General features: G+C 42.3%; 1 protein-coding gene across 2 annotated transcripts in view; it reads right to left on the bottom strand.

The window, feature by feature from the left end:
• Positions 1-15,462, bottom strand: part of LOC138365820 (uncharacterized) — a 29,546-nt gene extending 14,084 nt beyond the window's left edge. The window contains exons 1-2 of one of the 2 annotated variants that reach the window (XM_069326326.1): positions 15,308-15,462; positions 1,256-1,410 (exon numbers count right to left, since the gene is read on the bottom strand). In XM_069326326.1, coding sequence (XP_069182427.1) covers positions 1,256-1,394 — 139 coding nt within the window. In that variant the 5' untranslated portion in view covers positions 1,395-1,410; positions 15,308-15,462. Of the gene's footprint in view, positions 1-1,255; positions 1,431-15,307 lie in introns of those variants that run through there. The other variant, XM_069326327.1, reaches the window with a different exon arrangement.
• Between the last annotated feature and the right edge of the window lie 303 nt (positions 15,463-15,765).

The raw sequence follows: 15,765 nt of genomic DNA on the forward strand, positions 1-15,765 counted from the left end.
AACATGACGGAAGTCATTGTTCAAAAATGCAACAGAACTGTTGACCGCATTCCTGGCGGAGGCGGACGGGACAAATGTTCCTATATCCTGCTTGAAGACGTAGGTGGTCCTGCCCGAAACGCTTTGCGTAATAGTGGCTTTAGGCATTGTATGTACTAGCTCTATCTATAAAGCCAACAAACTTTGTAAAATCTCTATGTATGTTCCTTACCTAAATAAAAATTATTATTATTATTATTATTATTATTAAGAAGCACCTCAAGGCAGCAGGGGACCCACAACGCCTGGGAAAGTTACAGAGGACTAGGAATGTATGCAAATAAAGAGACACTGAACACAGCCACAAGTTATTACACCAGAGTCAGGAGGGAAGCGGAGAGGCAATTTGAACACGATTCTGTAGCAAATGCTAAGGGCCAGCCAAAATTGTGTTCTTTCCACATGAGGAGGAGAAGAGCAAGAGTAAGAGACCATGCGATCAGTTTGTGATCAGTGTGAAGAGGAAAGGTGGAATTTTCAAGGAAAACGACAAAGAGGTGTGTGAGGAACTCAACAATAGATTCCAAGAGGTTTTTACACAAGAAGCAGCGTAGACGCCAAGATTCTTGAGATGAAGAGGTAGAAGCCACACTGGATGACGTAGTTGTTGCTGTAGATGAGGTTAAAGAACACAACGAGGAATTAAATGTAACCTAATCAGCAGGATTAAAACCGGAAAGAAGGCTACAGAAGAACTTTGTCATCCGCTAAGTAAAGTTTTAATCTTTACTCTGAAGACTGGGGGACCTCCCAGAACTCTGGAAGTGGTAAACATAGTCATAATATGTCGAGCGTTCCCAACGTCACTAAAGTGATGAACTACATTGACCAAATCATAGATAAGGACACACAAATAGAAAACGAGACAAATCATCAATTTTGAGAGTCGCTATGATTTTTATTATAATTTACTTTGACGTTGAGGATTGTTATATCAAAATAGTGTTATGCGAGAGTACGGGAGGACACCACACACGCACACACACACACACACACACACACACACACACACACACACACACACACACACACACACACACACACACACACACACACACACACACACACCACCACACACAACACACACACACAACACACACACACCACCACACACTACCACACACAACACACACACACACACACACACACACAACACACACAACACACACCCACCACCACCACACACTCATCACCGAAGACCTTTGACTTAACTTACCCAGGGTGATCATGACTTGGGAGCTGGTCTCCGGACGCGACTGGCCTAGAGGAGCACCAGTCTGGGGGGCGGCGTCAACAAGGACCAGCACCGCCGCCGTCACCACCACCACACACGTCACCACTCTCATCATCATCATGGTGCTACAGCAGACTCTGAGGAAGACGGAGGTCGTCACTGTCAGACAGGGAGAGGGTGAGATCACTGTGAGACAGAGTGAGAGAGAGAAAGAGAGAGAGGTCGTAGCTGTGAGACAAGGAGAGGGAGCTCTCTCTCTCTCTCTCTATGAACTATGTCGGAAAACCCGACACCATTTACTAATATTCAATACAATAGGCAGATAATATTGCTGCAAGGTTGTATAAATAAATTCACTCATAGAAGACGTGGCGCAGTGGAATTCTTCTCCCGTAGAAAACGAGATATCATTGCCACATAGCACTATTAATTCACCAGATATTCTGTTGGAAATTATTATTAGTACAGCAGTGTTTGGACTGTTAACATCATAAAAACATCTCACTTGAATTAACTTAATTATTAGTACCAAAATAGAGTATATATGACTTTTCTACCACTTATTGACGTACCTGGAGAACAAGGAATGTGTCAGAGGAGGAGGACCAGAAGTCAGCCATTATTATGACAACAGGTCACTGGAGCGAGTTCAGCTCCAATAATTCTCCCTTGGACAAAGTGTTATGGAGAGTAAATTAGTGCTTCTTCCATCATCAACACGCAGTCATCATCTAACAAGGAAAGTGTCTTTCCGAAATCTTAGCTAGTCATTCCTGGCCAGTAATGTTAGGTAGATAGGATAATTACGGTTAGGACATGAGTCAGTGACCAACCCAGAGTGAGTATTATTCTCATCTCTATTTAAATTTGTAATATTTTCTCAGATATAGCTGTCATATATATAGGATTACTGCTATTATGTAAGTGGCCTTCGACAGCAACAATTGAAGAAGAATCATTAGTAACCTAGTAACCAGTGCATGAGTTGAGAGCCAGCCACACCCACAAGGTGGATATGTAACAAGAGAGCAGTACATAGTACATGAACATCATAACAGCATGAACAGGCCACGTGGAGGATGAACAACCCACAGGCGCCAGACAGGCGGCGGCAGACAATGTAAAAGTTACACCTCTGTACAAGTTAGCCATAGAGTCAGGTCAACGGTCATCGAATCACAAAGAGGTCAGAATTGATGCCTTCATGGTAATCTTCAGGGATTAACCCCTAAACAACAAATGCAAAACCCTCATGTTCAGCTGAGGAGCAGCAGATCAGGAGAGTTAGTACAGTGGGCGCAGCCCAGTAGGAAGGTGTGTGTGGACCCGGGGAAGGAACATCATCTCCCGGAAACGGTGGAACAACATACGAGTAAGTACGGCTCTCTTGTACTAAAGCACCTCATTCAGTACCCTTGGCCTCTAGTAGGGAATATAGTTAGGGAGTGTCTTATTTAATTATTTTTAATAAAGTCAGATATTAAGTGTTATTAAATGTGTATTAATGGTTCCTTGCCTAGTGATATTGGGCCTACCGTCCCCTTTGCCCTAGTGACCTAGTGCTCTTAATTATTCAGTACTCCTCCCCCCGTTCGTCTTCCGTGTTGAGGTGTTAGTATTGGTGTGTCCCGCCTTATTCTTGTGTACACTATAGTTCCCAAGTGGTCAGGATTATTCGAGTGTCAGGCCAGGATCCTTGTACCGTTCAATTGTCCCCTACACCTGTCCTGGTAGGTTATTCCATCTGCAAGACCTACGACTCTCACTCCGGTCCCCTGTCCGGTAACTCAGGGTGGTGGCAGCGTCACTCGGTAACTCATACGATAGGTTGTGACTACGATTACCTCTATCTTTCTGTCTCACTCTCCCTCACTAGTGTCTCACTCTCCCTCGCCCTCACTCGCTCTCGTTCTCCCTCCCTTGCTCTCGTTCTCGCTCTCTCCTCTCTCTCTGCCTCCCTCTTCCTCTCTCTCTCTCTCCTTCCTCTGTGTACTGGTTTACGTCTTCGTATGACGGCCCGAGTGTTAACATCTTATATGATCGGTATAGCATCTGTTATTACCATAGAAAGAGCGGAGATTGCACGGTTAGCTCAGTGGTAGTAGCGATCATATAAGATGTTAACACTCGGGCCGTCATACGACGGCCGATGTTCATCTTATTCCTATTTATTACCATAGTCTAGGACCCACCATAGTCTTGAACACCCTAGCACCATTAATTAATGGTGCAGACTCTATTTTGGGTGTAATTAATACCAGCTCGAGTTGAGTTGTGTATATATAATAATTTACTTATAATCATTGCACCTTTGAGTGATTAATTAGTGTCTATACCATCCTAGGGTGATAATTGAGGAGCTAACCTAAAGGTACTTCCAGTGACACTGGTTTATCAATCAAATCATTTATGTGTATGATTACATATAATGTGTATTAATTTTAAGTGCTAACCTCTGGAAGAGGTACGATTATAGCCTAGTGATTGCAAAATTTTACCCCTAGGCTACTTCGTCAGTACTTGTTCAGCATTATGAGCAACCCAAGTATAAGCCCCACAAGGCTTAACAGTGTCCTAGGGATAATGTTGGCAATGAGAAAACTGTCATACATTTAGTACTACAATTGCTAGACTTTCCTCAACCTGATCAGACTGGTTTTTTTTTTTTTTAATCATTACAATCCTTCAGCATGGAGTTTGAGTCACTACTAAGAACATCAGTCTTAAGGCTGACATAACCCCTGCAGAGTGGATGACCAAAGTAGTCCTTCAACGAAAATTGTCCAGTGATATACTAGATGAATTATACACACATCAACATAACACCTTCCTGACAGTACAGGACATCACTGAGGTTTGCATCATAGACAAACGACGAGCAAATGAGGAAGTTAAAGCCTCTTGCGACCCTTCAGAAATAGAAAATAATAGTCAAAGGGTAAAATAAATTCCTTAAATAAACATCAACCAATTACTTTCACACCAAGTTGGAAAAGATCTGGCAGTGAGGGCGCTTATGCAGCAGCATCCTCCAAGCCTACTGTTACTAGTTCACCCAACCCGGTAACTTCCAAACGTGCAGTAGGCTGGGGGACATGTATGTTCTGCAAAAAAAAAACATTCAACATACCGTTGTGCTAATTATCCAGACAGAGACACTCGTATTAAGCGACTCCAGGAATTAGGGAAATGCGCAAGGTGTCTTAAGTCACACAACATAGACTATTGTGAGACCCAATTCTACACCTGCACCAGGTGTAGAAGAGGTAAGCACCATGCAGCACTGTGCAAACATACGAAATTAACGTATTCAAAACCCAAGATGGAAGATAGCATTCCCACCACAGTACAGTACTGCAAGGTGCGACACACAACCGGTGTCCAATCAGCAAAGTCCAAAAGTAATGCGTCTTTGCCTACTGCCTAAATTACCATCCTGAATAAGAGGGCCAAGGTCCATACCCGTGAGTTGTTTGACCAAGGGTCCCAGAGAACATATGTCACTAAAAGGTTGGCAGATGAACTACAATTAAGCCCTGTAACCCAGACGACAATCAACATCTCAGGGTTTCTAACAAATACAGGACCTCAAGTCTACCAGGTGGTACAACCATCAGTACGTTTAGGCAGGTACGTCTGTCAAGGACAAGCCATTGTGGTGGACAAAATTCCAGCTGACCTACAAGTACAAGATCTGGGAGCTACTGTAACACTGTAAAAGTGTTTGGTTTAGTTTAATACATACATAGAGTACACGAGTCACAGACAGGGATCTGAGAGGCGCCAGTTGTCTGCCTGAGATCTCACACCTCTAAGCGTTAATGACCCCAAGTGACCTGAGGTCAGATCATGCGAATTTCACCTTGCTTCTGATAATCTCTTAGTTGTAGTCTGGTAGCCTTCAAACATGCCGACGTTTAAGGAGTGGCTTGGTAGAGTGCCGGAGGCTATCTACTTGTGGGCGGAGTTAGCTACTAGATTCCCCAATATAAACTCGGAGAGCTATCAAGCATGGAGAATTAAATCAAGAGAACAGCAGACGAGCAGAGCAGAGGAGACGGCCCTAGCAGGGAGGCTGTCGGCCGGCAGGGCGGGAGTCTCTGTCAACTACAGACCCCCCCCCTCTCTATTCAACTTAGTCCTCGGTGAGTGAACATTAAGGTGACTTGTCGTGTTTTACAAGTGTTGTGTGATGATCAGGGGCAGTCAGTTGTAGTGCTCTCAGATTCTTGGAGGATGACTCACTTTGAATATTAATCGTTAACATTTTAATTGGATTGCTTAAGTTATGATACTTATCATGAAAAATAATTGTTGAATTTATTATTTAAATGGTCTTTCACTGTGTTCCCTAGAGAGTTGAGTTGAGGTGAGAAAGCCTCGGTGGTTTCTAGATTCAAGATATTAATGAGTACATGTTTGGAGTTGATACATGGTACAGAGGGAACATACTAATAATGAACTCATGATAACATCCTTTGAGAATTTTGTGATACAGGCAAGTTCCATTCCTTGTCTTGTATGTAATGATCATGAATGGATGGTGGCAGCATTTCGTCTTCTACTATCTACTTTCGACTTCTACTATCTACTCTTCTCCTTCTACCTATCTACACCTCTCCCTCCACCCCTCTCTAAACTCTCACTTTCAACTAATGACCCTCCTCGCTCCTCCCACCTCCCTACCTCTCACCCCGAACCCTCACTAATTACTTCACTATTCATTTCTTTCCTTTCGCTTTCTCTTATACGTTTTGTGGCAATGATTTTGGATTCTAGAGTTCTCTCTAGAGTTTCGGGTAACTGATCCAGTTACGGCGCCTTGTAGTCTTAGCACCTAGGTAGTCAAATACCTAGGTTACAAGATGTTGAACGAGAGAGGCTGCCTTAGGAACTCTGGGAGTGCTCTAGAATAGTTAGCTAACTGGGGACGGGATAACGGACTAGAGAGAGCTGTTTCCCCCGGCCTCGTTAGTTAACTGGGGGGTGGAATAATGGACAAGATAGAGCTATTTTCCCCACCCCCGTTACACTACAGCCAAATTCCTGAGAAATAGAGAAATAAAATTGGCAGATAAAATTAAGTCTGCATCACCCTCACCGACTTCGGTCTCCTTGTAGGTGCAGACTACTATCACTAATTACTACTACTACTACTGGTAAGCCCTACTAAATATCAGGGCATAAATTCTGCAGGAGGCCAAATTACTTTTTCAAATTATATCTCGAAAATATTTTGAGATGTACTTCCAAGAAAGAATCAAATACGTTGACCAGACCACACTCTAGAAATTGAAGGACGACGACGTTTCGGTTCCGTCTCTGGACCATTCTCAAGTCGATTGAGAATTTCTAGTGTGTGGTCTGGTCAAACATACTTCAGCCACCGTTATTGTGACTCATCGAATCAAAATTCACTCTAGCAACGCTAGTATACATAAATTGTTGCCATTTTTTGCTGACCCAATAATGTGATTTTTCTCCACAAAATGACAAACCCTTTAGAGGCACAGACGGCGAATTACAGAAACCACACATGTCAACACTACATGTCAACACTTTATGGCAATATTGCTGCCCTGGGCGATGTTGCTCAAGTAATAAAGAATCTACACTACGAATGTATAGTAGTATAATACAATACTTATTATACTAGGCGCTAATCTATCCCTATCTTAGATATTGTATCTGTGCATGGGGTTCAACCTCTGCACACTACCTCAAGTCCATCATCACTCAGCAAAAATCTGTTATCAGAACAATAACAAACTCTGTCTTCAGACAACACTCAGCCCCACTGTTTACGTCCCTTAACATGCTAAACATAACCTTACTCCGCACATTCTCATGTGCTATTTACATGTAGAAAACCTTGTTCCTTAATGCTAATGTTGATCTGAAACTTTTCCTTGATAGGTGTAATAGAACCCATGAGCACCACACCAGAAATAAATATATGTTTGATATCCCCAGAGTCAGACTAAACCTGTGCAAACACTCCATGGAAATAAAAGAGCCCAGTCTATGGAACTCACTCCCTGATGAACTAAAAAATTGTCCAGCCTTTGCCCTGTTCAAAAGTAAAACCAAAAAGCACCTAATTTCATTCCCATAGAGTCCTACCTTGTGCTTCAAACTCACACTGTATCTTGTACTACCCACTCTCCCATTGTTAGTTCTTAAGACATATATCTTTATTAGTGTAATCACCCCTGTCAACTTACATTGTAGTTATTTCTTGATATAAAACCTATATCATATATATATATATATCATATATATATATGCTATACAAGAGTTTTACATTCTTGTAAAGCCACTAGTACGCGTAGCGTTTCGGGCAGGTCCTTAACCCTAATTTCCCTGGAATACGACCCCGCCGAATCGTTTAACAACCAGGTACCCATTCACTGCTGGGTGAACAGAGGCTAGAGTTAAGGATTGGCGCCCGGTCAATCTTCCCCGGCCAGGATTCGAACCCAAGGCAAGGCGCTTGCGAAACGCCAGGCGAGTATCTTACCACTGCGCCACGGAGACTGCTGAGACTGCTGATATCTTACCTGATACAGATAAATAAAACCTGATAAAATCTTTTCATCTTACTTGACATGTGTGATTGAGAAACACCTGCCCGAGACGCTGTGCGTGTTACTGGCTTTACAAGAATGTACAAATACCAATCTTATGTAATCTCACCCATTATATCTTCTTTGTGAAAAAATTATTATTATTATTATTATTATTATTATTATTATTATTATTCTGCGTTTCCAGTTGCTTTATGCCTTATCAAATATGCTGTCATGCACATTCGATGTTCTTCCTCATTTTCATGTTCAACAATAACATTGCTGTGCTTCCAGTCATTGAACCCCAATGTAGCAAAGGGAGATTCTTTCATGGACAAGAGGCGACATACAAAGCCGTACAAACGACCTTGTGATGGTCAATAGAGAAGCCATTCACGTTTTACATACTCGCCATTCCGCAGTTCAAGTTTGAACACATTGTTTGATAAATACCTCGCCATTATATTCTCTACTCCAGCTGTTGTGTGCACTCTGCGGGAGTTTGAAAGGTTGCTATCAGGAGTCTGACATGATGAGGCCCCACTACGAGTCCAGTAATATATTGTGTTAGGGTCATTAATGTTCCATAGCCCCGCATCTGGGGACAGATTCACGAAGCAGTTACGTGAATCTGCAGTTGTTTCGAATAGCAGTTGTTTACAATTATTAAACAGTTAATGAGCTCCGAAGCACCAGGAGGCTGTTTATAACAATAACAGCAGTTGAATATGAAGTTTGCATGCTTGTAAACTGTTTAATAAATGTAAACAAAGCCGTCAAAGTTTTAACAAAGATGTACACGTTCGTAAGTACTTGCGTAACTGCTTCGTGAATCTGGCCCCTGTCTCTTGGATTGCCAACTCCTTTACTGTTAAAAATTTCGTTATTTCCTCTTGTAAAATGTCACCAGCAGCAGCAACAACAGACAATGATGGCATGTCTGCTGAAGCTGGATGATTGGTAGCAGGAATGGATGTACATGTGGCTGCTATATCTGAAGGAAGAGTACTAGTGGCTGACATTGCAGGAGTGGATGTTGATGTGGATGTTATATCTTGTGGATGTTATATCTTGTGGGTGTTATATCTGAAGGAATGGTACGAGTGGCTGTCGTTACACCTGTGTTGAGCCATGATGGTAATTTTGGAAGTTTTCCTATTGTATCCTTCTCCTCTACAGCTCTTCCTCTTCTCTGCTCCACTCAAAACACTTACTTGTCATTTCTGCTGAAAGGGTTATTCATCTGGAATTTACATCTTAAATATTTAGTATTTAGTCCCACACCAGGATGTTGGGTTGTATTATATAAGTGTCTCGCCTTGGTTACCCTTTGCATTTCATCAACTGTGCCCACTCTCAAGCTAAACGAAATTTCTTTCATCCTAAACCTGCTTCCAACACTAGTAGCACTGTACTATGCCTTCCCTTCATATCTGAACTCAAAACTTTTACCAATACCTTTCGTCCTCTTGACATTAAACTCGCCTTTCGACAAACTAACACACTTCGTAGCAATCTAGTTCACACTGCTCCTCCTGCTTCTAATGCTGCTGGTGTCTACTCTATTTCCTGTTCATCTTGTCCTCTCCAATACTTTGGCGAAACTGGCCGTACACTGAATGACAGACTTAAAGAACACAAGAGAAGTGTTAAGTCTGCAGACACTAACAATGCTCTCTTCTGCCATGTGAGGGATTCCAATCATCCTATTGATTGGTCTTCCTCCAAAATAATCTTTCCTGCCTCTACACAGACGCCGTCATGTTGACTCTGCTCAGATACACAATGTACCCAACATGAACTTGAGTCCTGGCTTTGTTGCTGTGGACTCTTCCCTTTCACAGTATATACTCCAGTGTTCTAAACTTTCTAACAAACGTGACCTAACATAAGCCTACCCTCACATTTTCTTTTTTTTTTCTTTCTCTTGTTTCTCTTACGTTCTCATTCTTACTCCTATTATTACACCTTAAAAACACCTTACCTCCGTATCTTTTATCTTGATTCTTCCTCTAAGATTTCCATCTCCTCAGCTCTCTCTTGCCTTACTTAGTGCCCGTGCCTCCCGCGTCTCATCACAATGGACTTGATCCAGGACGGACCGAAACGTCGTCGTCTATTTTCAAGTGTGTGGTTTGGTCAACATTTTTCAGCCAAGTTATTGTGACTTAATACACAGACCTGAAATGTCGGCATCAACTTCAGAATTACCACGACGAAGATATCTCTGCAGTTGCCACCACAGCTCTCAGTGGTGGCCCGTGGCGCCTCAAGTAAGAGCTGGTGGCTCAAGTAAGAGGTGGTGGCTCAAGTAAGAGTTGGTGCCTCAAGTAAGAACTGGTGCCTCAAGTAAGAGCTGGAGCCTCAAGTAAGAGCTGGAGCCTCAAGTAAGAGCTGGTGCCTCAAGTAAGAGCTGGTGCCTCAAGTAAGAGCTGGTGGCTCAAGTAAGAGCTGGTGCCTCAAGTAAGAGCTGGTGCCTCAAGTAAGAACTGGTGCCTCAAGTAAGAGCTGGAGCCTCAAGTAAGAGCTGGTGCCTCAAGTAAGAGCTGGTGCCTCAAGTAAGAGCTGGTGCCACATGTAAGAGCTGGTGCCTCAAGTAAGAGCTGGTGCCTCAAGTAAGAGCTGGTGCCACAAGTAAGAGCTGGTGCCTCAAGTAAGAGCTGGTGCCTCAAGTAAGAGCTGGTGCCTCAAGTAAGAGCTGGTGCCTCAAGTAAGAGCTAGTGCCACAAGTAAGAGCTGGTGCCTCAAGTAAGAGCTGGTGCCTCAAGTAAGAGCTGGTGCCACAAGTAAGAGCTGGTGCCTCAAGTAAGAGCTGGTGCCTCAAGTAAGAGCTGGTGCCTCAAGTAAGAGCTGGTGCCTCAAGTAAGAGCTGTGCCTCAAGTAAGAGCTGGTGCCTCAAGTAAGAGCTGGTGCCGCAAGTAAGAGCTGGTGGCTCAAGTAAGAGCTGGAGCCTCAAGTAAGAGCTGGTGCCTCAAGTAAGAGCTAGTGCCTCAAGTAAGAGCTGTGCCTCAAGTAAGAGCTGGTGCCTCAAGTAAGAGCTGGTGTCTCAAGTAAGAGCTGGTGCCACAAGTAAGAGCTGGTGCCACAAGTAAGAGCTGGTGCCTCAAGTAAGAGCTGGTGCCTCAAGTAAGATCTGGTGCCTCAAGTAAGAGCTGGTGCCTCAAGTAAGAGATGGTGCCTCAAGTAAGAGCTGGTGCCCCAAGTAAGAGATGGTGCCTCAAGTAAGAGCTGGAGGCTCCTACACCCTGTGATGACACAGGGAGTCCTAATACGATACAACACATGATTGAAGCTCTCGAGAAGCCTACTATTGAGACGTCCACTAACACAAGTGTTCTATAAGGAGAAGACTAACAGAGAAAACCTTGGCAAGTTTTACCACGACAAAATGTTGAACATTCCTTAAAAAATTTTGTCACTTTCAGTGTCATTTCTTCAGTTGATCAATCGAAATGGAACGAAAATTATGACTATAATAAAATAAAACAGAATGTTGACAAAGTTAATTTTGACAAGACAGAAAGAGCAGTTGCTTTGATCCAGTCATTCAACACTCATCTGAAGAACAATGAAGAACAACTGCAAGAACAGCTTGCAGATTGCAGAGAAGCACAGAAATCAGTTTCTAAAGATAAAACTTGGAATTATAGGACAAATTGCACTTTCTGAATAATTATTTGAAAACATTTATGTTGACTAGGCCTACTGGGGGCATCACATTAACAAACAAAAAACACGCGCTGAATGCAAGTACGTCCTTGACGATGTGGAATTACTGCATTCATAACATTGATCGAAATTTCAATCGTCTGGCGGCAGCATTGAACATTATTTAACACTGCTGAAATCTTGTGTGCCGGGTTTTGTTGCGAGGTTCAGCAACAGAGGGTTCAGGGTTCTGTAACACTATCAGATGGTATGGTACAAATGGTACCATACCATCTTACAAATGTTTGTACCATATATATGGTAAAAATATAAACATGAAGAATCACCTCTATATACATGGGTCACTGTGATGTGTAGTATACACATTATGTGTTGCTCCATATTGTCTATACCACCAGTTAATATTCACACACAGGGACATCACAATAGCTGGATATATCTTTATGAAAGTCATTGGAGTAGAGCGGGAATCGAACCAGTGTCGTGGGTGCTCGTCTGGGGCGACCCTGGACGCTGCCTCCTGCTCCAGTGATGTTTGCAGTTATCATTCATGTTTATCTAACTATACATGACACTCACGATGGATTATTTTCTTTTAGGAATCACTACTATTAAAGCACTTATTGTCGTTGAAAAGATTAACTATTTTGTAAATTGTAGGATTATTAGGAGAAAATGACTTTGAACTCTGCACTATGTATGACGTCACCAGAATTGCAAAGACTGTTCCCATATTGCAGCTTTGTTTAGCATTCCTTTGAATCATATTTATTTAATTTAATTAATTAAAGCACTTTCGCGGGATCAGGACGCACCGAGGAGTCCTGTTTCGCTAACCGCTCCCGCATGGTGGACATAAAGTTATGTCCTCTTTTAAAATATTTGTATAAAATTCAATTTTTATCCGATTTACTTTGGGTTTCAAACTGCGCGCCATGAGGCTCTCTTTCTCACCACTAGGCTGCATGGTACAATAAGTTCATGAAAGGTGTGGACCACTTCGATCAAATGGTATTATGTCCCAAACGGGTTGCAGGTGGGTGACTTTAGCCGTTTATACTGGTAATGCTTCCCCCATATCATGTATTATATGCATATGTCTGTTTAGGGAATTTTATTCCGATCAATGTACAACCAAAAATAACTGTGTGCAACAAGTATAAACTTGACAAACATAACAAAAGTAAAAACATTTCGTGTGTGTTTGACGCTCACTGATATGTTCCAGCGTTGTTTTATATTTGGCGCTATTCTATCTTACGCTTTGTTGATCTTTTTTACCTACGGGCTCATAGAACATTCTATTGCGAACACATTGACACAAAAATGAATGACGTACATAGAAAATTAATGTCATGAGAGTGAAATAAGTATAAACTTTCAAAGCGCCGTGCGTCGTCCCGTCACCGATACCGGGTAACAATTTCACCACTTCCCACACTCTTGCGGGCGGGCCGCAATCATTATTCTACGCTTATATTCATATCACCGTGTTGGGAATTTCATTGCGAGTCCATTGATACCAAAATTAACGCTGTAGGACAAGAGTGGAGGTGATTACAATCCCAAGAGTAAAAACATTTTGTTGCTGTTGGGCGCTCACGGCGAGTCATCTTCGTAGTTATTTATTTGGTGCTGGTATCCCTATACGTTTCGTGACTTTTTTACTGATGTTCTTCTAGAGAATTTTATTGCGAACACGTTGGTACCAAACTGAAATACGTAGCTCAAGAACTAAGGTCAGGAGAGTAAAAAGAGTATACACATTTTTGTTTTTACACTTACGCAGCAAAAACGCCGCGCGCACATACCACTTTTTTTTTTACCATCGAAGGGGGCGCGAAAGTGTCTTAATACTTTATTATAAAAATAAACAGACATGGTAGGAGAAAGGTGTAGAGTGGAGAGCTTTTCATGGAGAACTGGGATGCACTTCTCCGTATCAGAGCCTTGTTTTAATTCAATTTATATTCTAGATATATATGACACCCAGTCTGACACTGTGTACCGTACTCCGGCACAAAAGGTTACATAGTCCGCACAAAGGTTTGGAAGGTAAAAAAGTGAGTTCTGGCCGAGTCATCGTGAGACTGTACAACACAATGACTACTTGGTGAGGCGGTCGTCTGCTTTACAGGCACTTATCTTCGCATTTGTTTATATCCTCATATATAGTTTATTTAGTTTCAGGACTTATTTCCTCATATTTAAGGACTTAGTTCCTTATATATAAGGACTTAGTTCCTCATATTTAGTTTAAGGACTTGCCCGAAACGCTATGCGTGCTAGTGGTTTTACAAGAATGTAAAATCAACTTAATTTCTATGTTCTCTGTTAACCCCCAATATACCTTCTTGTATATCTATTTTTTTTTCTTTTGAGATATATACAAGAGTTGTTACATTCTTGTACAGCCACTAGTACGCGTAGCGTTTCGGGCAGGTCCCTGGAATACGATCCCCGCCGCGAAGAATCGTTGTTACATCCAAGTACACATTTTACTGTTGCGTTAAACAGAGGCTACAGTTAAGGAATTGCGCCCAGTAAATCCTCCCCGGCCAGGATACGAACCCATGACATAGCGCTCGCGGAACGCCAGGCGAGTGTCTTACCACTACACCACGGAGACTGTAAATATACATCTATATAAATATGCATCTATGTAAATATGCATCTATATAAAGGAAAACATAAATGTTCGTTTGTTCAAAATTGCTAATCTCCGAAAGTTCTTCACCGATTGCTGTGAAATTTTGACACAACGTTGCATTATAATAGACCCGGGTTTTTATATATCTACTATATACATGCCTCACCTGTGACAGGTAAAAAACATATATTTTTTTTAAAACAGCGCCATCTGTTGGACGTAAGAGCAACACATGCTATACTAAATATGTTACGATTCCATTTGAATGGTTTTGATTGCATTGATAAATTGAATCTTCATAGATTTCGATTTATTTTCATTTTGATTTAATTATTTTGTGAGATATTACATTGGAATTTAGCTGTGTTGTTCACCATACCGTTCATTTCGTAAGTATAAGTATAAATGCCACACCTGTGACAGGTAAAAGCATGTTTTTAAAAAAAAAAAAACAGCGCCATCTGTTGCACGTAAGCGCAACACATGCTATACTAAATATGTTACGATTCCATTTGAATGGTTTTGATTGCATTGATAAATTGAATCTTCATAGATTTCGATTTATTTTCATTTTGATTTAATTATTTTGTGAGATATTACATTGGAATTGAGCTGTGTTGTTTACCATACCGTTTATTTCGTGAGTATCGTTTATTTTATTATTTTTTTATTTTTTTTTTAACTTTTCTTCTTATTTTCCATTGATGGGAACATCAGATCATTTGAGATTGCATCGGCCGAGGGAGAGGGGAATGGCGGGGAGGACAAGAGGGACAGGGGAGTGGGGGGATGGTGGGGAGGACGAGGGCACGGGGGAGTGGATTATAGTGGGGAAGACAAGGGGACGGTGGAGGGGGGAAATGATGGGGAGGACGAGGCTATGGGGGAGTGGGGAATGATTTGGAGGACGAAGTGATAGGAGAGGGGTGGAATGGTGGGGTGAACTGGGAGACAGGAGAAGGTTGCTGTGGCTCAGCAACGTACATGCGTTGTTGAGCCACAGCAACGCGTGGCCGGGTACAGCTAGTAAATAAATAAATAAATAAATAAATAAATAAATAAATATCTGGTTAATGTTAAGCCCTAAGACTGATCTTCGTAGGTTACAAAATGTAGGGAAACATGCAGGGTGACCCTGAGACTGACCTTAGTAATCGAGAACAGGCAGGCAGGCAGGCAGGCAGGCAGGCAGGCAGGCAGGCAGGCGTCTTGTGGCGTCTTACTGTGCTGGGAACATATATATACCCGGCAAGTCACCGGATAATCGACTCCTCAGTTGTATCACGACACACGACACTGTCGCCCACTCCCTGTAATTTGCCTGCGACTCTTTGTGCAGCCGTTGTTCCCGTGGCAGAGCCACTGTTGGTGTTCACGTGTCATGAATGAGATGCATGAGTGCGGAAGTCGCCACTTTGGTACCAACACAAAAGATTTTCCGCTGAGACCCACTGATGTAAGAGTTCGTGGAGTGCATCACGCAGGAGACCAATCCGGACTGATCCGAGTAACTCCTGTGAACACGTGCTCAACTGATTGTGAATTTGATTCACAATCACCGATGAGTTTGATAGTTTGGGTGCCAGAGAGTATGGAGCTTCCAG

Source organism: Procambarus clarkii, chromosome 18 (genome assembly GCF_040958095.1).
Source record: "Procambarus clarkii isolate CNS0578487 chromosome 18, FALCON_Pclarkii_2.0, whole genome shotgun sequence".
Taxonomy (NCBI): Eukaryota; Metazoa; Arthropoda; class Malacostraca; order Decapoda; family Cambaridae; genus Procambarus; species Procambarus clarkii.